The sequence below is a fragment of the Astyanax mexicanus genome, chromosome 6, assembly GCF_023375975.1.
Source record: "Astyanax mexicanus isolate ESR-SI-001 chromosome 6, AstMex3_surface, whole genome shotgun sequence".
In the NCBI taxonomy this organism is placed as follows: domain Eukaryota; kingdom Metazoa; phylum Chordata; class Actinopteri; order Characiformes; family Acestrorhamphidae; genus Astyanax; species Astyanax mexicanus.
The window spans coordinates 37,374,507-37,402,252 of NC_064413.1; the positions used below are offsets into that span (position 1 = coordinate 37,374,507).

Sequence of the window (27,746 nt, forward strand, 5' to 3'; positions counted from 1 at the left end):
CATCCATCTTTTGGGATCATCCATTTTTTTTATTTGGTAAAATCAAAGAAACTCATAATATTTAAGTGCTTTCTTTTTTTCAGAGCTGTAGAATGTTGGTGATTGCTGTGCTGCATTTACTGTACTCTGTACTACTAAGTTACCTCTCACTGTTGTTCTACAGTGAAGGGAGCATGTTTTTGTTTAGTGGGTTTAATTTTCCTTAAGCTCTAGAATGTTTTGGAAAGCTTTCAACTGAAGTATCAACAACAGGCTACGGACGGTGCATTATGTGAATGTGGGTTTACTAACTAGTTATTTTTATTAGAAACACACAGGGCGAACCCGGGTCTACCCCAGCAGGCCGGGCTACTTTTCCAGTTTGTCCACCTGAACTTTTTCTCTCTCTCTGTGTGTATAGCTCTATCTATCTACTCACTCAGCCAGGCCTTCCTCTCCACTGCAGATTCAGCTCTTCTTTCCTGAAATGGTATTTCCGATTCTGCGCACTCTGCTGCCCCTGCCTGTCTGCCCGCCTGCCTGCCTGCCTGCCAGCCCGAGTTTCAGAGTTTCACTCTGGCGGAAAAGTTTGCATCATGATCAGTGAAGTGATCTGCTGATCTGAGAGAAAGGAGAGATTTGAGCCATGATGAGCGGGACGGTGGTCGACAGCGGCAGTCCCACTGCTGCAGTCCCGGATGAACTCTCAGGACAAATACTGGACGAGGACGAGGATTTTGAGGTTTTCTGTAAGGTAAAAAAACTCGCTGTCTCAGAGCTTGTGGAGCAGGAGAGGAGCTAGCCTCACTGAGACCACAGAGATAAATAGTGTGATGATGGCTGCCGCTACGTGGTCTGTCTGTCTGTGTGTTCATGTGTATGTGTAACTTATATAACGTTATAGCAGATAAACTGAATTGTGTAAAATTGTGTTTGAAGCGGTTGAGTTTGAGCTAGCTTAGCTAATTCTATCTAACTTCAAACTAAGCTCAAACTAAGTTAGTTGGAGTGAGTGTGCAAAAGTGGACACTCCCAGCATCCAGTCAGTTCAGTCTGTAGCCTAACTATAACAAATGAGAGCTCTCTCTATACAAACAAATACATGCTATCTAATACTAATACACAGTTTAGATAATAAAAAATAAAGGAAAATACCTTATTATCATTGTTAATGTTTGTCGCCGCCGCGTTGTTTTCCGTGTTTACGTTTAGTGTTGGGGTCCAAAGGTCAGAAATCAGCTGAGGTTATTGTTATTATACCAAACCCTAACTAACTTACAGCTTTAGCTAATTCTCTACACCGTTTATCTGTGTCTGAAACACAAGAAATGCTGACTTAACCTGTCAATTACCCTAACCTGTCTCACTCAGCGTTAGTTAACCTAGTTAACGTTAGCTATGAGGGAGTGTAGTAATGATTTAAGTCTCTGTAACCGGATTAAAATAGCTGCTACCTAACTATATATAAATACGTCCCAGCGTTGCTAGGGTTACAGACCGGTCACAGCTAGATATGAGTGTTATTTCTGTTGCTATTAGCCATTAGCATTTCAGCCCAATCAAATAAAAGATTAACCTAAGCTAGTAAGTTAGTTAGCTAAGCTAGCTAGCTTAGGTCAGTTCCATTTTTATAGCTTAGGAATGATCAATTTGAGGCAAAATATTGAAATAAAATATTGTGTGTACAACTTAATTATATGATTTTGTCAATTTGGCATAGTCAAAAACTGTTTTTCATCCATTTTTCATTTCTGCCCAACACAAAAAAAGTAAACTCTGTAATATGATTTTGTTCTGTTTTCCATTTAACGTTACTTATCTTGGAACAAATGTATGTAGCTAGGTTTAAAACATCATATTTTTGTTACAAAGTGCAAAAATGAAAAAAATGTTTTTCAATATTTCAGACTGTGAGGGTGCAGAATTTGGAAACTTGAAAAATGGAAAAAATATATATATTTTTCTTCTTTGTTATGTCAAACATAAAAAAATAAATAATAAATGTTACCCTCAATATTTTATTTTCAAATGTAGCCTCGAAAGGTCAGAAAATAAATCTGATAAGTGTTACAGTGACATAGCTGACCTAGATAACTGAATTTTGTTTTCAGAACGTTTGTGTAATGTTTAACATGTTTAGAGTGCTCCTTTAACATTCATTTGTCAGGGTCAGGGACCTTAATGCTTTTAGAATATTTCATTAATATAATTGTTGTAACAATGTTTTTCCTAATGCTGGCAAATGTTTAGAAGAGTTACATTTTAGAGTAATATTTAAGAGTAACATTTGCTAAATAGGTTATTATTGTAACATGCAAAATGCAAGGTTAGGTAACCTAAATTTTTTTGGTATTTTATTTATCTTTTTTTGGGGGGAGGAGTGTTTTCTCCTAACCTTCAGAAAACCTTGGACATTGCTGAGCAGTTTGTTTAATAATTCCTTGTTTTAGGACCTCCTGAAATCTGCTGACAGCAGTGGAGTTTGTTTTGACAGGAAGCTTCCATGATAGGAGGAGCAGTGAGGCTATGCAGTAGAGGTGTGCCAAAAAATCGATTCACATAAGAATCTTGATTCTCATTTACTACGATTCAGAATCGATTTAAAATGTCCCAAAATCGATTCTGAGGGGCGGGTTTTAGACTGATTTTGGGCTGGGTATTTTTGTTGGACCTGGCAACCCTGGGGATAGCGCTTGTCCTTTCAAACGGAGATCTTCCAGACACACACAGAGCGTAGGTGTTTGAGAATCACCGGTAAGATGGCAGAACAAGCACTATATTACATTAGATTAACGTGTAGTTTCAATGTTTTATGGCAGAATGCTTCATAACAAGCATAAAAAAGATCGCTAGTAGTTAGTTTCAGTAACTGTTAGCTAGCTAACTAGCTAACTTTCCAGTTCCACCTTAAATAACGCTACAGGTGGCAGCGGGCTGCAGCATTTAAGGCGGAACGGAAAAATACAATAAGCTAATCAGAGCTAATTTCAGCTCCTCATCACAGAGGAATTAAGGAATGGACCATATGAATTAATTTCTCCACCTCCTGCCCCCTTTCTGAAGAAATACAACGACCTTAAATTAACTAGTTAATCAGCAGCTGCTCCTGAACTTTAGCGCTCCACTGCTATCATCACATCAGCCCAGCAGCGTCACCTACACACCACCGCTAGTAGCCTGGTAATAAAGCAGTGTTATTTATTATTTATTTATTGTTCATTAACGTCATTGTGATATCCCAGTGATTCCTCTGTCACTGAGGACCCACATTCCTGCACATTTTATTGTTTTTGTAACACATTACCTGCTCCAGGACCAGTGTATATTATGGAGGGTTTTTTTTCAATAAGATTCATAAGCCAGAAGCAGAAATTTTTATAATTCAAATCGTTTTGAATCAAAAATCGATTTTGAATCGAATCGTGGCCCCCAAAATCGGAATCGAATCGAATCGTGAGATAGTAAACGATTCCCACCCCTACTATGCAGGCCTCTGCTTTTCCTCACAGATCTGACCTATCTATCTGAGAGTTTGGATAAAATGAGAAATATTTGCATGAGTCTCTGATTGAATGGTGATAAGGCAGTAGGCTTTGCTGGGAAACTCTGATCAGGATACACAGACAAAACACACTGGCACTACTACAGCATGAATGATTTTAATTTTTTGACTGAGTCTTCACAAACTGCTTTTGCAGTCAAAGAGCGCAATAAATGCTTAATTAAGAAGTGTTCTGCAATAAAGAGATGCACAGCTTATGACCAAATCCAAAATAGTAATAGCTTGTCACTTAGTTAATAAGTGCAGGAAGAGTACAAATGCTGCAATGTAAAATCAATGTCAGTGTTCTGATGTCCATGTGAGCTATAGAGTGATTTTTTTAGAGCCCAGTTTTGTCTCTCAAACCCAATTTTGTCTGTTTTTCTTGTCTTGTTGTAGGATTCAACCTTCACGGACGGAGGCTCTTTGAATGCCTCCATGCAAACCTCCCCTGGCTCAATGGTCAATCAGTACAAGTTTGAGGAGGAGGAAGAGCAGCCTGACACTAAAGACATTTTCGTCACAGTCGATAACCCTGAAAGCCATGTGACTGCCATTGAGACTTTTATTACATACAGGGTTTTGACCAAGGTACATCACAAACCACACTCTGCAGATTAGTGCTTGAAAAAAGGATTCAACTTCATTTACCATCTAAATGCTTAAAATGTTTTTCTCTCTCTGATATTAGACCACCCGTAGTGAGTTTGACTCCAGTGAGTATGAAGTCCGCAGGCGCTACCAAGACTTCTTTTGGTTAAAAAGCAAGCTGGAGGAGGCTCATCCCACGCTTATTGTTCATGTAAGTGATCTAGAGATGAAGGCATGCAATCTTTCCTCTCATTTGCAAATGCAGCCATTGTATGTATGTATTCGCATTTCAGGCTTCTATCTAGATATGTTAAAATGTGATTTAACTGATTTAAGAGGTGCTAAGTTCTATTTAAATAGAACTTGTTTTTTATGTGCTTTATATACTGTCACTTTCAAAAAACAATATATTAAAAACATATTTCCAAAACAGGAACTTTACATGAGATGGTTAAATATTTGTAACTTTTTTCATGTTTATTAATATATATGATATTTTCATTTGATCGAATCAAAAGAAGTCAGGTCAAATGAACTATCATCACCTGCTAAACAATACAAAAATATTCCTTAATCTATTGTATGTAAATTCATATTAATTTGTATTTAGAAACAGAAAAAAAGGGATTTAATCGGAAAAGGGTAACACTGAACATTGAACAAAAAATACAAGGCTTCGACTCAATCTAACCTTGTTATGTCCTTTGTTCTCTGCTGTCATGCTGAACAATGGCTTGTTTGTGCTGCTTCAGCCACTGCCAGAGAAGTTTGTGATGAAGGGAATGGTGGAGAGATTCAATAACGACTTCATTGAGACCAGAAAGAGAGCGCTGCACAAGTTTCTCAACAGAATAGCTGAGCATCCTATTCTCTCCTGCAGTGAGGATTTCAAGATATTTCTCACAGCACAAGCCTGGGTAAAGCACAAACACACACACACACGAACACACACACAACACACACAGTTACAGTCGCAAACCCCTGGAGCCATGCCTGCTCAGTAGTGGGTTTTCAGACAGAACCAAAACAGATGATATGATTTTACACGTTAGAGATGGGCTGGTCAGGGTTTAATAAACCAGCTCTGTTACAAGATATATAGCAGATATTTTCATTTTATATACTTATACATTTCAGAAACTCAATACAAGTGCAATATAAACATCCTGTCAATCCTAATCTGATTATTTCTTCAACATATGCACCTTTTTCCTATTCATGTTCACCTATGCACTCTTGCAGTTCCTCTCTTAGGATCAGGCTTTGACTGCAGGAGGTGCACTGAGGGATGTGTTAAGACTATAATGTGAAAACCTGCATGATTCCATCACAGTTTGATATAACCCATGAATATCTGTTGCTGAAAGTCAAAACGCTATTTCGTGTAATAAGAAATTCTTTCTTTTTCCTGCACTGGAATGCAATGATGATACTGTCAGTGTTTCCATCCTGCTCCTGTCATCTACAGGAGCTGGCCTCTCACAAGAAACAAGGACCTGGTTTGTTGAGCAGAATGGGAGATACGGTACGAGCAGTTGCTGCATCAGTCAGAGGTGTCAGAAACCGGCCAGAGGAGTTCAATGCCATTCAGGACTATGTGGAGTCATTCAGTCAGAAAATGACCTCACTGGACAAAATCACCCAAAGGATCATCAGAGAAAAAAAAGGTATGTTTTAAATCTACCATTATAAGAATGAGACTGATATTAAAATATACAAATATCTGTATTATTTTTTTAGAAATATTTTAATAAAAAGAAACACATACTCATAACACATACAAATCATATTTTTGCAGGTTTGCACCTCAGTGTAGTGAATTTTATTAGTTTATTAAAAAGGACTGTTTATACATCCAAGCCAATTACACACTGGATTTCTTCTTTAAAATATATATTTTAAATACTTCCTGGCACTGCCAAAGTTACAGACAACTTGAGTTGTTATATACCAGTCATATTAAAGAGTGTATCATTTATCATTTTTTTACCAGTTGAGGCAAAATCTGAAAATAAAATATTGTGTGGAAAACTTTATTTCAGTTTGTCTGTTTGGCATAGTCAAGAACTGTTTTTTCCCCCTACTTTTTAAAATTTCATACTTTCTCAATTCTGCCTCTCACAATCAGAATAAAAGAAAAACACACTCTGTTTTTTCCTCGATTTAAATGTCATGGCCTTCTGAAAGCTACCAATATGTAGTGTGAAGATATTTTAAGCTTTTTAATGATGGTAAAATAGCCCTGTACTCGTCATCATGTTTCATTACACCAAAAATTAATTTGACATCAGATTTCTCCTTTAAGCATGTGTATGATTTTTAGTTTGTGTATATCACCCTCAAATTGTTTACCTTGTATTCCCATCAGCAAGTAAGAACATCCTCTATCACATGGAGGAGGGCTTTCTAGTCCTATTTTCAAACTCCTCATTATTATGGGCTGTTGTATTGTAGTATTGATTAATTTTGGACCTAAACCTGATTTGATTCAAACAGGCTATTGGATGGTTTTGACACTCTGTTGCTGTAAGTACTAAGTTTAAATGCCCACAAGGGCTCTGTGCTCCATTATAAAAGAGTCCTGAGACATCATGTGATCAGAGAAATTCCAACTTGCAGATAAGATAATTTTCCATTTCATGTTAAGTGAAATGCCATGTAAATCCCTTACAGGGGTTGGACAATAAAGCACAATGAAGGGTAAGAACACAGTTTTACTCAAAATATTGCAATGAACACAACATAATGGGTGACATACCAGAGTTCAAAAGAGGACAAACTGTTGGTGCATGTCTTGCTGGCGCATCTGTGACCAAGACAGCAAGTCTTGGTGATGTTTCAAGAGCCACGGTATCCAGGGTAATGTCAGCATACCACCAAGAAGGACAAACCCCATCCAACAGGATTAACTGTGGACGCAAGAAAAAGCTGTCTGAAAGGGATGTTCGGGTGCTAACCCGAATTGTATCCAAAAAACATAAAACCACGGCTGCCCAAATCACGATAGAATTCGATGTGCACCTCAACTCTCCTGTTTCCACCATAACTGTCCGTTGGGGCAAATAATTATTGTGGTCTAAAACCAGGTGTTTCAGTTTCAGTGTCCAACCCCTGTATCAGGTACAGAACAGCTCTAAAAAGTCATCACACTTAGTAAATTATTTTTAAACCGTTTAAGTTTTAAGTAATGGTCTTCTCGCTGGGATACTTAATTACATTATAATTCTTGTTGCTAAAAATTCTCATTGTTATTAGTTAATGTTAATGTTAATATTTTGGATCATAGTCCAGTCCTGGCTGATGAGAAAGCATTGTGATGATTATAGTCTGAATGATCTCCTCTGTCTCCAGAGTATCTTGAGGAGCTGAGGGAGTGTGGACCCACCTACACTCTGTGGTCGGGCTCAGAGGAGGAGCTGGTGGAGCCTCTGAAGCAGATGGCAGGTTGCTTGGACAGGTGCTGCAGAGAGACTGAAGAGCAGGTCCAGCAGCTCGGCAACAACCTGCTTCCAATCCTGCATGAGTATGTGCTCTGCACAGAGACACTCAAGGTACTGGTGTAGGGAGATGTTTTGTGTTGTTTACATAAAGGTGTAAATACATATATATAGCATAAATTGATAAATCAATGGTGTCTCACCAAAACTAAATGTGTATCATTAAAATGACAACTTTACAGGCAAAGGAAAATAATGTTCATTGTAAGTCAAAGTAAAATAGTTTTATTTTAAGATTTTAATTTTGACACAGTAGTTTTATATTATATGCCAATCAGCCATAACATGACAGAATAAAAACATGAATTAACAACAGGTGTAAGAATCTGGGCCACATTAACAAGGGTCAAATAGAGAGAAAAAAGAATCTCTAACACATCATGCTTGTAAGATATTCCTGGGATGCACTGTTTAATACCTTCCAAAAGTAGTCTAGGACAACCGTTAAAATGGCATCAGGGTACTGGCACCTAAGCTTTACTAATGCTTATGGGATTATGTAGATTTTGGTATTAATCTTCAATGCAGACACTAATGAAGAAAACAATTTTCAGCGATACTATATTCTTGTATAACTGTATATATTTATTTAACATGAAGAAAATTTTGAATTATTTTGTAAACAAAAATGTTATGATAAAACTGGCTCACATCATGACTGCCCCCAGAAAGGAAGACAGTTTCCTCTGTTGCTCAGGATATGTTAGTCAGAGTTACCAGCTTCAGAAACCACAAGTTAACAGCAATCAAGATAAGAAAGCCTAAACCTAAATTATTTACACAGTATTTTGGTTTGTTAACACTTTTAAATGTACTACGTGATCCCTTATGTGTTCCTTCATAGCCTTGACGACTTCATTTATAGGGTAAAAAACTGACTGGTACTGTTACTGTATACGTGTATAAATCAAAATAGCTATATTTATATAAATAGTATATAAAATTCTGAAGGCAGAAATATTGCTTGTTTTTGTTTCGCCCTCTTCTTGACTCGATATGATTTCAGGATTTCTCTCTCTTAAACAAACAGTACCGTGTTCTGTTGTTAGTTTATTTAAAAGGCCATGTTTAATTTGTGTTTTGACAGTGCTCACATTTCATCTTATTTGTGTGGTAACTGGAGGCATGAACCATGGTTCAATACTGTGATCAATATAATGTGCATTATGTTTTACCAAGGCTTATTATGTATTTCATCCAGTCCTATATTTCATTAAAGTGTATTGATCATGGTATGTGTAATACACAGGCAGTTCTTCGGAGACGAGACAACATCCAAGCGGAGTTTGAGGCTAAAAATGAGGCTCTTGCCACTAAGAGGACAGACACGGAAGCAGTGAGTGCAGTATTGACTCTTTCCTTTTTTCCATTTAAGCCAACCAACACTCTCTTGCAATTTCCAAGGGATTATTAGTAATAAAGCCTCGCTTCAGCAGCCATGTCTGCTTTCATTTGAAAGCAATCCGTTTTAAGCCTAAAGAGGAATATGGTGAGATTATATAAATATCTCAAGAAAGCTGAGGAAGTCCCACTGAGCCTGAACGCACTTCAACTAGAACACTGTAAATATGGTTGAATATAGCCTGTGCTAATCATGTCATTCTTAAATCTCCTAGGCTTTTGACTTTTTGCATCAATTCCATCAAATGTCACGGGTACAGAGAAAGATCAGCCTTCGGAGAGGGGAAAGGGGCATTATTGGGCAGGGCCCTGTAGGAGAAGTGCTTGAAGGTTGCAGAGGTGCCCTGCAGCTTAGCTATAACCTTTCTTTGGAGAATTTAATTACAGACAGCGCACACTTCTTGATGACTTCCTCTGGGTTGTACGGCTGTGAGATGGAAGGATTCTTTATTTTATGGTCTGTTTTTAGATTGATTTGCTCTCTGTGCCTGATCTACAGTCATATACACTGTGTTTGGTTTTGTGGAACATTTGTAGAACGCACTTTAAATAAATGCATTCAAGTAATTGAAGTTTCACCCATTACTGGGACTTGGACGTTCAAAAACTCACATCATGCACATAACTCGATTAGTCCGTATTTGCAATAGATTAAAACTCTTTGGAGCAGATAAACCTGAACCCATTGACCCATCAGCAGCAGAGCTGTGAAGCAGTGAAACTGTATTCGTTTTAATGATGGTGCTCCATCCAATACTTCCAATGGGTCGAACTGGGTTGTTGAGCATAAGGTGAGGGGGTGATAATCCAACATTCTGACCTCATTAACTCTGCTTTTGTCCCTAAATGCAGTCAAACCCTTACAGCAATGCTCCAGAGGCTAGTAGAAAGCCTTCCCTGAGCAGTAGAGCCAGTTGCTCCAACAAAAGCGGAGTAAACTATTTTTTAACTCTCGTAAAAAATTTAGATGAAAGAATAAATATTTAGATGTCCCAATACTTTTTTTCATACATTTTTAAGGTTGTTGTCTCTATCCTGTTTATAATGTGACTCTTTTGTTAAAATAAACTGTACTTTGACTAAAGTGCATCAAATACCACAGCCAGATAGTGTGACAATCACCATACAACCCTGTAAAGTAAATACTTCCCTATGCAAACACAGTTATCTAGCCTTGTCTGCAAATTGTCACTCTGAGTTACGTAACCACAAATGGGAAGTAAGTAAAATGCTGAAGTATGTCCAGTATGTTCCTGAAAATGCAAAATGAACGGTTAGATTTTTTAGAAATGTCCTAGTCGTTCAGTACATATAAATACACACATTTGTTAACCTGTTTTAACTAATGTATCCTCCTGTATTGGTTGTGTTCATAAAGGATCCTAAGGTGCTGAGTTTAGCATGGGAAAGTCTGGTGGGCAAAGACCCAGAGGAGGCCAAACAGCAGAAACATCAGAAGCTTAAAGGAGAGATTAAAGAGGTACTGCGTTTATAACAGCAGTGGAGCATGGCTTTACTAGCACTAGCTTGCAATTGTTTGCAGTTCTTGTATAACTATCATTGTTTTTATTTGGTTTGTATACAGGACAGGCATTTTAAGAGGCTACAGACAATGTCTAAGGGGGCTGTTATATCGTTTACACACGGCTGAACTGCGTTATCTTAAGAGCTGAACATTTTTTTTACAAATTCATTTCTGGTCATAGTTTTAAAAATGTTTTGGTTCTAAAGGCCTACAAAGTGTCCTACACAGTTTGGTTGGATTTTCTGATCTCATCCAGTGACGATAGATCAGATCAGGCATATCCAGGCATGTTTTAAAGGATGGGGTATTGACTATTGTAATCCCAAACACTTCTAAGTTCTTGTTTTAACCAGTGTTCAGAGTGTCAGCTTGTACTTTAAAGCTGCTGAGAGGAGGCTAACTGCAATGTTTATACATAAACAGACTAGAGAAACCAAATTATAGCACTTTTGCCTCATTATGAAAACAGTTATTTTACATCAATAGTAAACAGACAATAACAGATTGAATACCACTATACACACACATACTGTTCAGGGAGGAGAGTCAGACTGGATTATAGCATATTGAACACACTATAAAACATTAATTTAAAGATAAAGTCACTACTAAGCTAAATATATATCTGCCTAGAATACCTTATATTATATAATATATTAACTGTGATTCTGCTTCAGTATTTAATAATCAACAGTGCGTCTTGTTTAAACTGTGTGGCTGCATTACTTAAACAAACACAAAGATTGGATTCAATCTATATTGAGTAAAACTAAACATTAAGAGGCTTGAATCAGATCAGGTGGCAACATAACCTGATCAGGACATCTCTAGAAACAACACGTTCAGTTTATTCATGAGATGCTTCTCTAGATGATTTGAGCTGGAAAACCACTAAACTGTGCTGGACTCCAGCCCTTAATGACTAGGATTGAATACGGTTTCTGGCTAACAAATGTCTGTTTTTCTAAAATGCTCTGATGTGTCAGCCTTGTGTAGATTCCCCAGCCTCTTTGATTCTGACTGGCCTTGCTTTGACTTGTGTGGCTGCATGTTAAGTTTGGCTGTGCTGGCAAAATGCAGCATGTTTCATCTAAGTGTGTCTCTTTCCTCTACCAGAATGATGGTCCATTTCTGTTCTGGTTGAGAACAGTTTATAAGGGTTATTATGCATGCGGTTAATAAATGTGTTCCTTCCTTCTGCATCATCTGTATTGTTGCTGGCCTTCCTCAAATCATGTCAAATGATTTGCCATTGCATGCAGAAGCAGAATTAATATTTTCCAGCTATCTGAGCAATACTAGCATTAGGAAACAGTGGTTGATTGTGGCTGTGCTATAACGCTGAATGAACTGCTGTGGGCTGTTGAATATAATGTGTGATGTAATGTTGTATCCAGCAGATGTCAGTAAAGGTCAGAGGAAGCATATGGAAAACCCATTCATCCAGTCTGCTCAGGTCCCTGGTGTCAGATGGCAGCAGTGCTTAAGGGGGTTTATATATGTGAACTCTGTCATAAAAGAGTGATGTGAAGCATTATAATGAGTTTTTTGCATTGTCTGATAAATCTCTGACTCATTATGTCTAATAGGCTTGAGTGCATTTTAATGATGAAACGTGGACCTCTCCTTTTGATCCTAATGACTGAACAACTAAAATGTGCATCTGCAAACTAGTGTGTTTGTTGGTAGTTTGTTCCTGCTGTGTGTTTTGTAATGACAGTGAGGGCAAATCAGCGTAACTAATGATCTGTCCTAGTTGTCACAGGGGAGATGTGGCTCCAGACATTTACTGAACACACCAGCAGTGCATCCCTCCCCCCTGTGCATCGGCCCCATTCAACCCAAACCATCTCTCGTTCCACAAGACAGCCCCACGTAATCAGAGTCTTTATACCCACACACACACACGCGCTCACATGGATACACGCACACACATATCCACGCTCACACATGCGCCTATCCAGAAGGAACCAGGGCAGAAGTGGCAGCAAAAACCTAGTGCTCGACCTTCATCAGCTCAGCTGTCAATAAGGCGGTTGGTTCTCTAAAGCTCTTCCCCTCATCTCAGCTTACTAATTTGACACGCTCTCCTCCTCGCAGTCCCCAGGCATCCCAGCCGTCGATTAGTGTGTTGACTAATCATTTCGCTTCGTGCTCCAGTGCAAAGTGATACTTTTTGTGTGCTATTGAAAGCCAATTGGACCCAGGAGAACACTTGTTCAGAAAGCAAGTCGTTTGATTGGGATAAGTCGTTAGGAACCACCTTGATGAGGTGTTAGGATCAATAGTGGTGCAGTAACAAGAGGCCAATTGTACTGTAGGGTCCTCAGATTGAGTGGGCTTATAAGGTACCTGGAGACTGTACTGCTGGGCTTTGAAATGCTTCCAAACAGGCACGAATGTGTGTATTTACGTCAAAGATCTTCTTCACTTTGAATAACGCCTCAATAGAAAATTAACTATTGCAAAAATGCTCTGCTCTTCCAGCAACAGAATCATGCTCCTTTTTTTTTATGTAAATCAGTATTGAACAGCACATTCTGACCCCAGAGTATGAGGCTAGTGCAGGAACTGGGAGCTGAATGGTCTTAATATACTTATTGTTCACCAAATAGATTTTACTAGTGTTAATCAACAGCTTATCTTACTTACGTTATAGGATTGTATTATTTATTGAAACACAAATATCACATCCGATTGTGATTGATCATTAGTAATGAAAAATAATAATGAAAACTGGTGCAACCTAGTGTGTAAAGAGTTAACACTGTCGAGATGAAGTCTGAAGCCTGTCACTGGACGAATGACTGAAGGAGCCTTACTTGAATACAGAACCGAGAATGTGCCAAGGAACAAATTATCCTAATTACAGTGAGTCAAACTGTCTCTACAAGTTCAACAGAACTGCCTGTGTGCATCATTCCAAATTAAAATTGAACAAAATTTAATAGCAATGAAAGGATTTTAAGAGGCTCCAAAAAAAGTCCCTCCTTCATCCGGCTCATTTGTGAATGAAGGACTAAGCAGAAGTTTTACATCAGGAAAGATGATTCTGCCAGCTGATGCTCTTGTGACTTGGCTGGCTTTTGGACATAAGGATTGTGGGTTTGGAACTGTGTGTGTGTGTGTGTGTGTATGTGTGTTTATCTGATGTTATCGGATGTTATCTGGGTGTGATTGTGTGCATGGGCAGATGAAGGAGGAGATTGATAAGCTGGAGGACAAGCTGGAGTTTGCCAACAACACACTAAAAGGGGACTGGGGCCGCTGGAAGAAGAGCATGCGGGCCGATCTGAGAGCAGCCTTCATTAACACAGCGGAGAAGAACGTGGAACACTATGAAAAGGTGAGCAGTGTCCATTACTAGTCCAGGGGAGTCCAATTGTACCCATAAAGCACTGGTGTGGCTGCAGGTTTAGCTTCTTAAAGCTTTTAAAGATTAAAAAAGATTTTTTCTTTTTAAATTGAAAGCAGTAGTATACAGTCATTGCTGAAAGTGTTGGTACCCCTGAAATTTTGCTATTTTTCCCAGAAAATTATTGCATTTGCAAATGTTTTGTTATACATGTTTAATCCCCTGGTAATTTTTAGAAATTACATATATAACAGAGGGAAAAAAAGCCAATTTGGGCAATTTTCACATAATTTCAAGAAAAACTCCAAAAATATGCTAGACAAAATTGTCACCCTCAACTTAATATTTGGTGTTACACAAGTAGCAAAACTTCTTACACTTCTCAACTTCAGGTTGCAACTGCTCCATATCTCTCGTATTTGAACTGTGCCTTCTCCCAACATCAATTTTAAGATCTCTTCACAGGTGTTCAATGAGATTTAGATCGAGACTCATTGCAGGACCATGACCCTTGTGTTATGTCTGGGGTCATTGTCCTGCTGGAAGACCCATGACCTAGGATAAGAAACCCAGCTTTCTGAAACTGGGCCCTACATTGCAACTCAAAATCCTTTGGTTATCTTCAGATTTAATGACGCCTTGCACACAGACAAGGTATGCAGTGCCACCTTCAAGTTCTTTTCTTTGTAGGCCTCATTCAGTTTTCGGTAAACAATACAATGTGCTTTGCCAAAAAGCTCTATCTTGGTCTCATCTCTCTACACAACATTTTTACCCAGAGGTATTTAGGACTACTCACGTACTGCAGTCTAGCTTTTTATATCTCTTTGTCAGAAGTGTGTTCCTTGTGGGTCTCCTGCCATAGTGTTAAATTTAATTGAAATATCAATGGATAGTTCTCGCTGACACTGATGCACCCTGAGCCTGCAGGACAGCTTGGAGTTATTTGGAACTTGATTGGGGCTGCTTTTTTTTTTTTTTTACCACCCAGACTATCAAATCGTATCAAATTCAAAGCTCTTACAATTGCCTACAAGGTGAAGACTGCACAGGCTCCTTCCTACCTGCACTCACTCCTGAAGGCTTACTCTACCTCCCGGCCGCTGCACTCCTCCAACGAACGTCGCCTCGCTTTCCCAAACATTCACACAAAGCAATCCAGACTGTTCTCATACAGAGTTCCTCACTTCCTTTCACTACCAGATCAGAAGAAGACTCTCCCACTATCTTTAAGAAACTCCTGAAGACAGAGCTCTTCAAAGAGCACGTAATCTCTTAACACCTCTAATAACAAACTAAATACTTCTAACCTCATTCCCTTCTTCCCCTCCTCTACTTCTCTATCTCATTATTTCCTTTTGACCTCCTTTAATGTAATGTAATTTAATGTAATGTAATGTTTATTGTTGTGCTACTGGGGTAATTTTGACTGGGTGCTCACTTCTTGGCAGGGTAGCCACAATCTCAAATCATCTCCATTTGTAGATTGTTTGCCTTACTGTACACTGGTGTGTTTCAAAAGTCTTTAAATCACTTTATTGTAACCCTTTCCAGCTTTATGTAGATCAACTATTTTTGAGCATAGAAAGCTCTTTTGGCATGGCTTATATACACGTATCTTTCTTGTGTAGTTCACATTCAAAAAGAGTGAATGGTTTTCATCAGTCAAATTATCTAGGTTTACTCTTCCATAATCATTTTCTTAAGAACACTCCAGTTATCAGTTTTATTATATAGTGAAGACATGAATTATCATAACTTTTTGTGTAATTATTTTAGGCACAATATATTTGTCTATACACTTAATTTTGATGAAGATCAGATCACATATGTGACATATTTATACAGAAAACTTTGAAATACAAAAGGGTTCAGATACATTTTCTTGACATTTTAAATATTACTAATTTCAATAGTTAATTATAAAGTAATTGCTTGTTTAATTCATAAGTTTAATTAATTAATTACTAACACAACTTAGATCTGTATAAATACAAAATAAACAAGAATAACCATAAACATCATGATGGATGAGAAGATAAGAAGTAGTAACCACAGCCTTTGTATCTAATCAACTATATAATAATATTTGTAGCAAATATTTGTATTGCATTTAATCTGCCTTTTATAACATAAAAAAATCACAATCATCAGTGTGGTCTGTGCCAGTGTGCCAGGCTCCGATTTTTATTTTTCCCCCTAGACCTTGATTAGCAAATCAGGCATGCTCCCAGTTATCATGAATGATTGTGTCCACAGCTGCATTACAGTGTTTTGCTAGGTGCCAGATATATTATAAATATTCCATATTCCAATCATTTGTTAGCTTCAGGATTCATAACCTATTCATTAATAGTAATTAATTAACTTAATTAAGAACCACACAACTTAACACTATCAAAACACTATCAAAAAGCATTTGTATCTTCTTTTTTTGTTTCCTGTTTAGAGTAAGCTAGCTTGGTTGGTTTTTGTTACTATTCAAGACACATTTATCTAAAAAACGTGTCATTAATACTAAATTCAAGTGTGTACTGGATTTGATGCAATATAAATAGGGTCATAAAAATGCTACACCCAGTCAGGCACATATATATCTTACCTATGGCTTTTGGATTTCGTCCCAGAATTGTTGATTGACACTTTGATACTCATCAATTATCCGATATGTTGCACATATCACTGGGGGAATGCAAGAGACGTAAAATCAGGATGAGGATATGAGATTGGGCACCACACCGGAAGACAATTCAAGAGAGAACTGCTTGTTTGCTCAAGAAGTCAGTGCAGCCTTCTGCTGTGCAGCATTGCTTGCAAAAACCTGAACTTCATAGGAGATTTGAAGAAAACATTCTGTACATGCAACCTTATCACAGAAGTCAATGTTTGAATCAAACTACATGAGTTTAAAAAAAAACAGGTGGTGTAGACTGAATCAGCAGAGAAAACAATTTAAAAATGTAACTAAAGAATGATTTCTAATAAATACCAGCAAACCTAAATGCAAATAATAGATCATTTATGAAAAAGAGGAATCTGAGAAAAGCTTTTACAATTAGGTATTGATCATAAATATACCTCAATGTAATGTACAATCTGAAGAGACAAGAAGTGAAGTATCATAGTGCCCAACCCTGTCTAAATAAATAGGAAAGTGGGAGAACAGTGCCAGTATAACGGGCTGATATGAATAAAAAATGCTCAAGAAAAATGCTTAAGATAAATAAGGTATAATGATAAAGTATCAGCATTTATTTTGCCAAACCAAAAACACAAAAATGTGGTTATTTAAATAGTAAATTCTGAACTGTGTTTTTAAGTAGCATATGCATTTTAATAATAGGCATAAAACACGCATTGACTCTTTGATAACAGTTGAATAACAGAGTCCTGACTGTATAATATGTCCAAAGTTTGACTCAGGCCACATTGATGATTTTTCTTAGTTTTTATGTTTTAATAGACAGAGTAGTAAAATACTATTATTTTGTGTTTAATTAGCTACAACAGAGACTGTATTTACTACTTCTCAGTGTCATTTTTTTTGCCCAAGCCTGCATATATTGGAATATTCTTTTAGTGAATTATACTCACTTTTGCCAGTAGGTTGAAGTTTTGGATCAGTTCTAAGGAGTATCTGATGGATGCTTGTGGTTTTCTCTCTGCACTCATTTGCATTGGCTTTGGGTATTTGCCAGCAGAGGGTGGTAGTATTTCATTGTATACTCACTGACACTTTACCATAAGTAATGGGTCTCCGAGGCTATAAAGATAGGCTGATATTTCCAGTTGAAAAGGTTTGCAGGGCTGAGGTATTATGATGGATGTCATTAGACGGGTACACTCTCTTTTTATTTGCTCCCTGTAGCTCCCTCCTTCACACAGAGTTGAATCAGAAATCGTGACCCAAGCACTGATGGTGCAATACAGCCTGGAAAGTGGAATTGGCCTCAGTGAACGAGGGAGAGCCGTTCAGGGACTCTGGTGAGAGAGATGTCAGATGTTTATAGAGTTTGTGATCCATCATCAGTCTCGCTGAATCCGGAGGCCCCCTGAGGCCAACCTGTGCTTCCATAGAGCTATAGGAAGACAGTGTAATTATAGCTAGTGTGAATATCACACGTTCAAGCTGGGCTAAAGCTTGAGACTCTCAAATAATCGACACACTGTTCAGCCATAACATTAGCACCACTGACAGGTAAGGTAAAAAACATTGATTATCTTTATCTACAGTGGTATCTCTCAAGGGTTTAAGAGGCAGTAGGCAGTAAGGGAACAGTCAGTTCTTAAATGTGACGTGTTAAAAGCAGGAAAAACTTACACAAGAAATACAGAAAAAACTACTGCTTCTTATTGCCAGATACCACCAGATGCCTTCAGAGATTTTGGAAGCACAAGGGGTGGCATCCTCAGTATTAGGCAGGTGGTGCTCATGTTATGGCTAAATATATGAAGAGGGTGAGTCAAAAATCACAAGACATGGTTTAATTTCAGAACGAAAATGACATATCCGAATACACCAGCAGGTAAAGGGATAGCAGTAGTTAAATGGACGATTAAGTGTAATGTCATGGGACTGTTTTGGAATGCCCTCACAATGTATATGTTGTGAGGTGTTATCTTGTGAGTGAGGCTGAATATTTACCAGTGTGACAAAGTGTAGTTTGAGCAAGGACCAATATTGGGTAGCAGACGGACAGGACATTCCATTTTGGAAGTTGTGCAGGTATTATAACATTCCTCGATCCACAGTGTAACATGCACCGACAATGTACCATAGAAGGCCACAGTGCACAGCGTAGTGGATGTTAAGGATGTTAATGTGGCTGACCGTGTCTGGCTGGAAATGTTCACGCCAACAGATAAGCCACTTTGGCAGAGATCACAAATACATTCAATGCAAGAGGCTGCAGGTCAGTGCAGCATTCTTTGCCTTCTATGGGACATGGCAAAAGTCATAGGACTTAATACTCTCCCTGTCCTATAAGGAAATTGGAAAATTAAAACGATACAATGAGAACCATAGCCATCCACATTTTTACCACTGTCTCTAAACAGCCTGTTTTCTTGGTAGGCGTCAGCAAATTTACACAGTTATACATGCTGTACATTCACTACTTTACTATATTTAATATATCAAAGTGTCATATCTTCAGCATTGCCCTGTTAAGTGACATAAATTTACAAAACTGTGAGGGATGTACTCACATTTGTGAGTAATATATGTATTTTAATTATAAACATAAGACTGTCATGGACACTTTGTTGTATTTGACTTGGCTAGTAAAACCAAACAGTTTCCCCCACACACGATTTTACAACATGGCCATTCTTTGTATCTTGTATAAAATAGTTTTAAATACACTGATATGTACAATATACCAGCTGTATCTGCTACAGAAGGTGTTTGTAAACTATGATTTCTGTGAGAGGCACCGGCCATATTGATGATTTTTATTAGTTTTTATTTAGTTTTAATAAGTATGTTTATGAGTAACTGTGCAGTAGGATTTAGCCAAAAAAATGATTTTCTTGTTTAATTGGCTACAACAGAAGCTGTCTTTACTACTTCTCAGTGTCATTTTGTATCCAGTATGTATAATGATGAATTATACTTCCTGCATGAGTTATAAGTGTATTTACTGCATGAGTATACTCATTATACAGCATTTTTTGGCTTCCATGGGACACAATACTATATCTAATATCTGTCGCATGAGGAAATTAGATAATTAAAATGATACAAGAGAACCATAGTCTAGTTTATACACTTTTAACACCCTCTCTGCCTGGTTTCTTGGGAGGCATCAGTTTACTTTAGGCTGCTATATTGTTGTTGTTATGGTATTGTATAATTTATGGAGAAAAACAAGAACGCACACATGCTTTAAATCAAACAGCTCTGGGTCATTCATGCATTATTGCAAGTTCCTATCAAAGACAGCCCAGGTGAGATTTGAATCAGGACAAGCCTATTCCTCATATAGAGTTTATTGTTTTTGTTGTAAGCCTAAGGCTTTTTTTGGTTTGTTTAATATCAAGGAGAAAAAATACGCATCAAACAGGTGAATGAAATAGTGGGTGAGGGAAAACAGAAAAAAAAAATATATATATGTAAGCAAGGTGAAGCAAGAGACACCACAAAAGATGGCAGACATATAGACGCTAGGAGTGTCGCGATTCTCTAAATCCTCGATTCGATTTTATTTTCGATTTTAGGGTCACGATTCGATTCGATTCTCGATTTTCTTTTTTTTTTTTACAGCAGAGAGGCCTATGCCAGTTTTAGATTAGTCTATGGTCAGTCATTGGTTTGATTTATCAAATTTACAATATCTTATTTCAAAAGGTGGGCTTGATATAAGTGATGCAAAGTGATACAAGTGATCTGTAATACACCGCATTGGGCACTAATGGTCAAATTTAAATAATTTAATTAAGATATCTATGTAATGCCATCTAGTGACTTTTTTGGGTAGCAGCATTGTGCACTATTAAAACAGCAAATTGCAACATAACATAATAAATAATAAAAAAAAATACAGGAACAGTCATGTACAAAATAATAGAACAATTAGAGCCTTAACAAACAAAACTCTATCCTACTATAAAAATAAGACTCTGAAAAATATTTTTTTCCTTTAACAAAGATATATTATTAACTTTATCTGAGAGAAAGATGCTTTTTGACTTCGAGGCTCGAGACCATGACATAATTTCGATCGTTTTCGATTAAATATCGAAATAAGAAACCCCTAATAGACGCTCCTGCAGGATTAAGTGGAGCTACTTCACAGTAGTGAGGGAAGTGAACCCATGATGAGAGGAAGCATTAGGAAGCAGTGTGGTAGTGATAAGTGGTGAAGGAAGCTTGTGAGGATATGAAGTGTGCATTAGAGCTCTGGCTTTAGAGTTTGGTATGCAGGTGGCGCTGGGGGAGGGTTGTGTGCCTGTGGCGGTCCCAGGCCCTCTGAATGATTAATGCACATCAGAATGACCTCAATAAGGTGAGGCAAGGGGATGAAAATCCCTCTGAGACTGAGGTCTGAGGGCCACAGGTACTGACAGGACCTGAGGGAGAGTGCTCCACTCTGCCCCGGCTATGGTGGAGAACACCCTGCAGTACTGCACACACAAAAAGAAATAATGAGGTGTTGCAGATTAACCCATAGGATCCCTAACCTAAGTTTGAAAATGTGTTTAAAATATTTACTGCAAATTAATTGAGCAGCTCAGTATGTTTTTTTCTGTTATTGTGAAAAAATGTCACATTTTCTCTTGTAAATAATGTGAGCCTAAAATCACAAAGTAGTAATATACATCACAATAACAATTTTATAGCTTGTAATTCCATCATGTTGTTCCTGAAATGGGGTCAGGACTCTATTATATGTAATGTTTAACATTTTGTTAAAACATTTACATTATTAAATGTGTGGAACAAAGCATTTAGACCAAAAAACAAAATGAACTCAAGCACTAACCAAGCACACCAGTATTTAAATTTTTGCACATTTGCAAACTGTCCTGTGATGCATCCAGGGAGTAGGCCTGTCACAATAATAGTACAGTATATGGATATGATCTTAATAATTTTTGCTTAATGTAATAGCAGACAACAGCATCTATCAGGGAGAAAAAGAGTGCAGTGTGTGCAGTGACCAATGCATTAATAATAATAATAATAATAATAATAATAATAATAATAATAATAATACATTTTATTTATATAGCGCTTTTCAAGATTCTCAAAGACGCTTTACAAACAAAATAAGGCACAAATTAAAAGGCAAAAATTACAGAAACAAAAATAAGGGATAGTCTTTAAATTGAACACAAAAATAATAATATAGGCAGTTTTCCCAATGGCAATTTACAATTTATATATAAAAAAAATAAAATAAAACAAATTGCACATTGGTGCTATAGAGTGTATGTTCTCCATACACACAGAGTGTACAGCGACAAGGACAGATTGGAATGCACATAAACCACACATTAATTGACAAATATATTCATATTACAGTTTTACTGCTGCTGTAGTCTTCTACACAGTTCTGTGTAAGTGATACAGTGATCTGTAGCTTGTATTTCAACTCAAAACAAACAGAAACTGCTTTTGGCTCATGATATGTCTTTTTTTTTCCACACACAACTGCGATTTAAAAAAAAATAATTAATTGCTCTGTGTGTAAGCATGTAATTACCCTATTATGTTTTTATATTATCATTAGTCTGAATCGTTTCGTGAAATTGTGTATGTGTGAATGAAAAATTAAGGAAATGCAGATAAAAAACATTAAAACATACATTTTATATGTCATTTCAATATACATAATTAGACAATTATATACTTTTAACATAAATTATATCGATCTGTTCACATATTGATGTGTAAAAGATCTCAGTTTAATGACATCAGACCCCTTTCTTGGAGTCTCCTCATCTGGCACAGAAATTCTATTTGGACACTAACCTTATAGATCCTGCTTTACGATCTAGCTCTAATTCCCAGCTCATGAGATTCATATCTGAATGCATCATACAGTCAGGAAGGTATGCGTCTTTAAATATAAATGTATACACAGAGCGAAGCTCCCCAGTCTAACCCTGTCTGCGTGCGTGGGTTGATATGGGAGATTTTAGAGGCATTTGCATGGTAGCCTATACAACACTGTGGGCACAGCAGCTGTACACTGTAAGATGGCAAGTTCAGAGGATTGCCATGGAGACGCCATAGCAACAAGGATGTTGCTCAAAGATAGGAAAGACAAGGATCTCGTCATTAAATGTACGACTTAAATTAGAGAGGACTGAGTGTTTTCGAGGTTTCTTAACACCGCCTTAGAAACGTGTTTTGTGGGGCACTGGGGCAGCAGGGGGCCATGCTAGGCTTTCAATTATGCATTCTAAGAGCCCCCTTACAGTAGATGTTTCCCCTGTGACACTTCTCGCTGTTTTTTTTAACCGCAGTGGCGTTGTTAACAGTGCACTGCGGAGAAGTTTGTTGCGTTTTATTTTTGTTCCCCCTCTCTGTATGCACTTTGAAACAGCTGAAGTTGAACTTGAGTCTTTCCTTATGTTCTGTGTAGCCTGTGTGTGCATTTGAAAGTATGTCTGCCTGCCTTCAGACTGGTTGATTATTCACACTGCGCTGCTGCTGCCTGTGTTGTTCCTCCGTTTACTTGAACATCCCACTCGCCTCTTTGTATGGACAATTCTAGGCAGATGCTGCCAGTCACAATCATTACTGTCCACTGCGCTGTCCACCCTGGGTGCTATTACCTTCTATAACATATCCTGATTCTGATACATGTGACCGTGTGGTTCGAGGAATATGAAATGCTTGACAGTGTTAAGTCTCACTCACAAGATAACACTTCAAAACATGCATAGGTGTAGCTGCACTGCTAGCCAGATAAATTTTTATCTCGCTTTCTCTCCAGTTTACAATGCCAATTTCCCAACCCCCTCTTTAGAAATGTGAAGTCAGCCACCTCCTCTTTTCCAACTGCTGCTGATGTAGCATTTGCGAGTAGCATCTCAGCGCACTCGGAGGAAACCGCAGCAACTCGATTCTGATACATCAGCTCACAAATGCCTTGTGCCGACCAACATTCCTCCTAGGAGTGATGTGTGAAAAGAGAGCGCCATCTACCCACTTAGGGAGAGCAAGGCCAGTTGTGCTCTCTCAGGACTCTGGTAGCCGATGCCAAGCTGATCTCCTGATCAAAGTCTTGAACATTAAATACCATTAATGTTCCAAAACTTCGTAAATGGAATGTTCCATCCATTTGACACCTATAATTAAGCCTTGATCTAACTCTTGTCAAGCTGAATAGTATTCAACCTTACTCACAAGATAACACCTCATAAGCCTGCCTGCTTGCTCTCAGGCTGACAGATTATTTGCACTGTGTTTCTGCTGCTGCCTGTGTTGTTCCCTGATTAGGTCTGTTTACCTGCACATCCCGTCCTAACAGCTGGTGCTGAGCAGAGTGGGGCAGTGCTGGTTAATGGGGCCAGACCCTCGACCTGCTAATGAGCCTGCTCATTTCAGCTGAGCTTTCTCCTCATGAAGCCATGAGCCGACATTGGGCAGCAATGGGGTGTTTATTACAATGTCCGGCCAGACATACAAACCATGTCCTACTTTCATTTCACCCCAAAGGCAATAAATACTGCTGAAAAAATAAATTATTATAATATCAACTCACCACATCAGGGAGTACTGTCAGTGTCCCCAGTTCACATCACTCAGCTTAGATGCTTCAGCCAATTTTTAATTTATTAATTTATTTATTTTTTCCCTCTGCAGACAAACCAGCGTCAAACCACGTCACTCAGTGATGGAGCCAGCTCTATAATCTCAGCAGTGTTGTTTTTGTTGTCTTTTTTTTGTGTGTGTGTGTATTCTTATGGTTGCAGCAGTATTGCATGTGTGGCTCCCCTCAGTGCAGTGCACTGTAAAATATGTATTGCTGAAGTTAAAGTGATACTCATGAGGTTTATTAGTTGCATCAACAGCGTCGGCTGCACAGTTCTACTGCAGCCCTAACTTGCCTTTCACTTTGACTTCTCTCGCCAGGCTCATAAAACCTTAGTCAAGTTTTCCTTTTTGATGTCTGCACACGTCACCCATCAAAGCGCGGTGAGATCAGTGCAAGCTGCGAGCAAACCGTGGCTTCCGTCAGCCGTCAGTCGTGCTCTTCTCCAGCCCGAGGGTGTCTGTGACCCCACTGCCCAAAGCCAGGGCCAGCCAGGGTTGAGCACTTGTCTCAAGAAAATGAAAAAGTGAAAGGACAGTCTGCTACTCCACCCACCTCCTTCCTCTCTCCCCCAGCTCCATAATGTGCTTCTGCCCTCAAGATAAGGAATCAAACACGTTTTGTCCTTGAGTGTTCCTTGGAGTCTTTTTTGTATGCTGTCTGTGGTGCCGGCTGTGGAAAAAGTGGGTTTTGTTCCAGTCTGTTTCGAGAGGGGGGACACAGGAAGTTTTCATTCACGTTTGAATTTTTTATGCGGTGCATTCAGTTCTAATTCTCTCAGTTGGAACAAGTTCTCCAAGACAAATGGGCCAATCACTTGTAGACGTTTTAGTATGCATTCCCCTTCCGTCCTCCCATTTCTGCAGAACAATTTGGAACAAGTGTTGTTAAACTCAATGACTTACTCCCTGACTATTTCCTGTTCGTCGTCTGATTGGGTGTGAATTATGTTGGGGGTGTTGGAGAGGTCGGCCAACTTGCTATCTCTGATGTGGTCTTTTCTGGCAGGTCGACTGAGCTGTCTCTCCTTTCCACACATTAATATTCTAGTCTTGCTGAGTCAGATGTCCACAGAGACAGCTCAGAGCAGGGAGGAGCTTGTAGAGTTACTCTACCTTTTTATACGCTTCCTTAGCTCTAGTAGCGCTGCCATTCATGCCTCGCCTCTTGTCTGTCATACTAATGAACCGTTTATACTGTTTTCCCTTCAGGTTTCTTTGTTTCTATGTAGCCCTTACATTACAGCTAGTCGTTTTTCCCCAATAATCAACAAATGTGTCTAAAGTATTTACATGCATTACTCAGCTAGAAGATAGATATAGATACTAGGGTTTAAAAATACTTCTGCAGAAGTTCAACCCAGAAGTATAAATTAAAATTTTCTAATCAAGTAAAAGTGTTAAACTGCTGGTTTCACTTGAACTACTTGAAGTATAAAAGAAAAAGTAATGCGAGGGACAAAATGCAAAGAACAAAAACTTAATGTTAAAAACTTTAGCATGCACTAGGCTGCCTGTTTTATATATGCTTATTGTAAATGAATGCATTTTAGTACAATGCAAATATAATAAATAAGCTTAGTTGGGCCATTTCACTCAAGTTCTCTTAAATCTCTGCACAGATCATCTTCATACTAGGCTACGTATGTCTGCTATTTTCTTGCTGGTGTAATGGATCATATAAACCAATAGGGTGTCGGAATTGTATATGTTTAATAATGATAACATTAAGGCTTTTTTTAATTTAAGGAGTAGAAAGTACAGATAATTGTGTTAAAATGTAAGGATTAGAAGTCGTCTGAAAAAATGATTACTCCAGTAAAGTATAACCAATATTTGTACTTTGTAACTTGACACGTCTGATAATCTGAGAATTGACAATGACGAGTCAAGCATCAGGAACTGTGATCAAGTACCAAGTCCCATTCAAGTTAAAGAATGTGGATATGAATTCCGCATTGAGAGTTGCTTGTCTGTTCACATGGACAAATCTGGCCACATGCCACCGGTCATGATCATTACCGCCCCCTGCACTGTTCACAGAGGGTGATCATTTTAGCCATCTACAGTTTATTCCCAGTACACACGTGACATTGTGGATTGAGGAATGTTAAATATTCACACAGCTTCAGAAATTGACTGTCCTATTCATCTGACACTCACAGTCAAAATTAGGCCTCACTTAAACTTGACAAAAGACTTTTGACAATGTTTCACCTTGGCATGAGCACACAGGCCAGTGTTCAACCTCACTCACACGACAGTAGCGATGTACCAGATATTCAGTAATCAAAATGTTTTGTCAAAAAGAAATGGGGAAAAAAGTACTTTTATTATTTTGTGCTTTGTAGATATTTCTGCTGCGATGTAAAGAATGTTCAGTACAAAAAACAGCCTTTTTTACAACAATTGAATAAAAATTGCTTGCTTTTTGGTTTTCAGCCTTGTTTGGTTCAATTTCAGCCAACTTCCCACGAGTGTGAGCATTCCCAAGCTCATATTCAGCTGTAATGAATTTACAAACTAAATGTATCACTTTTGGCACTGCAGTGTACGTATAATTGCACAGCTGATTGGGACAGTCGTGCAGCACCATTCCTCATGCTCTCATCTGAAGCACTTCAGAAGGTCAGAGCTTTGTCTTTGGCCTGTGACGATGTGCTGTGCTGTGCTGATGAAGTGCTTTTGACAGACACTCAGCCACCGTGAGCATGCCTCTGGTGTGCCAACCATGACACAGACTCTCAAGTGCCAGGCAAGTTGTGTGGGCTGCTGTGTGAGGGTTGGGGAGGAGGAAGAGGAGGGGGGCAGGGGTTGTGCCTGAGAGCGAGAAGGACATTAATCTAAAGCCTGGCAAGTGACACATAAATGGCGCACAAGCCCACGTCCGGCCACAGCTTGTGAATGAAATTGGGTGCTAAATTGAAAGCTGCCGTGTGTCAGCCCTCGTGGCAGCCTTCAAAATGGTCCCCCATTACTTTGGAGTCAGGGGGGCTTTATTGATGGAGGTGGAGGTGGGGAAAGGGATGGTGACACACCTAGATGTGAGTCATAGGTGTGTATAGGTGCAGATTTGAGAAAGACTGAGATGGAGATTTAATGCAGTCATCATTGTAAATGTGTGTTCTCTTGCAGTGCCTGGCAGTGTGGGAGTCATTCCTGCTGTCTCAGAGGACCGAGGCCAATGAAGGAGACGACGGAGACAGAGACGATTCTTAATCTCCCATGATGCATTTAGCCAAACCGTGATGACCAAAGACAAGTTTTTTTTTTTTACGAGTCCAAACTGTGCAGCAATATTACCACCACTGCTGGAGATATCTCAGTATGAACTCAACTGTACCTTATCTTCAGCTGACCATGGGTGTGGAGATTAGTAATGGACTCATTATGGTTCTCCCATCCTCTAATACCATGAGTTTACCTGAAGAATGCCTGATATTTTTTTTCTTGCAACAATTTGTTGACAATATGAAAACAAAAATACAAATATTTTATATCAATACTTTTTTTTTGGTTTATTATAAGCATCAGATGCACTATTGGGTTTTTAGATTTGAAAATAAAAAGATTTTTCAACTGAATATAAA

At 38.4% G+C, this 27,746-nt stretch overlaps 1 protein-coding gene across 2 annotated transcripts; it reads left to right on the forward strand.

Annotated features, from left to right (window-relative positions):
- The first annotated feature begins 493 nt into the window (after positions 1–493).
- snx7 (sorting nexin 7) lies at positions 494–27,746 on the forward strand. Of its 2 annotated transcripts, XM_007250403.4 has the most exons (10): positions 494–733; positions 3,920–4,111; positions 4,212–4,322; positions 4,864–5,028; positions 5,580–5,778; positions 7,463–7,662; positions 8,858–8,944; positions 10,388–10,489; positions 13,728–13,880; positions 27,292–27,746. In XM_007250403.4, the coding sequence occupies exons 1-10, from the start codon at positions 626–628 to the stop codon at positions 27,373–27,375; spliced, it is 1,401 nt and encodes a 466-aa protein (XP_007250465.3). In that variant the 5' UTR covers positions 494–625; the 3' UTR covers positions 27,376–27,746. The 2 variants fall into 2 exon arrangements, with proteins under 2 accessions (XP_007250465.3, XP_007250467.3); XM_007250405.4 differs by lacking the exon at positions 10,388–10,489.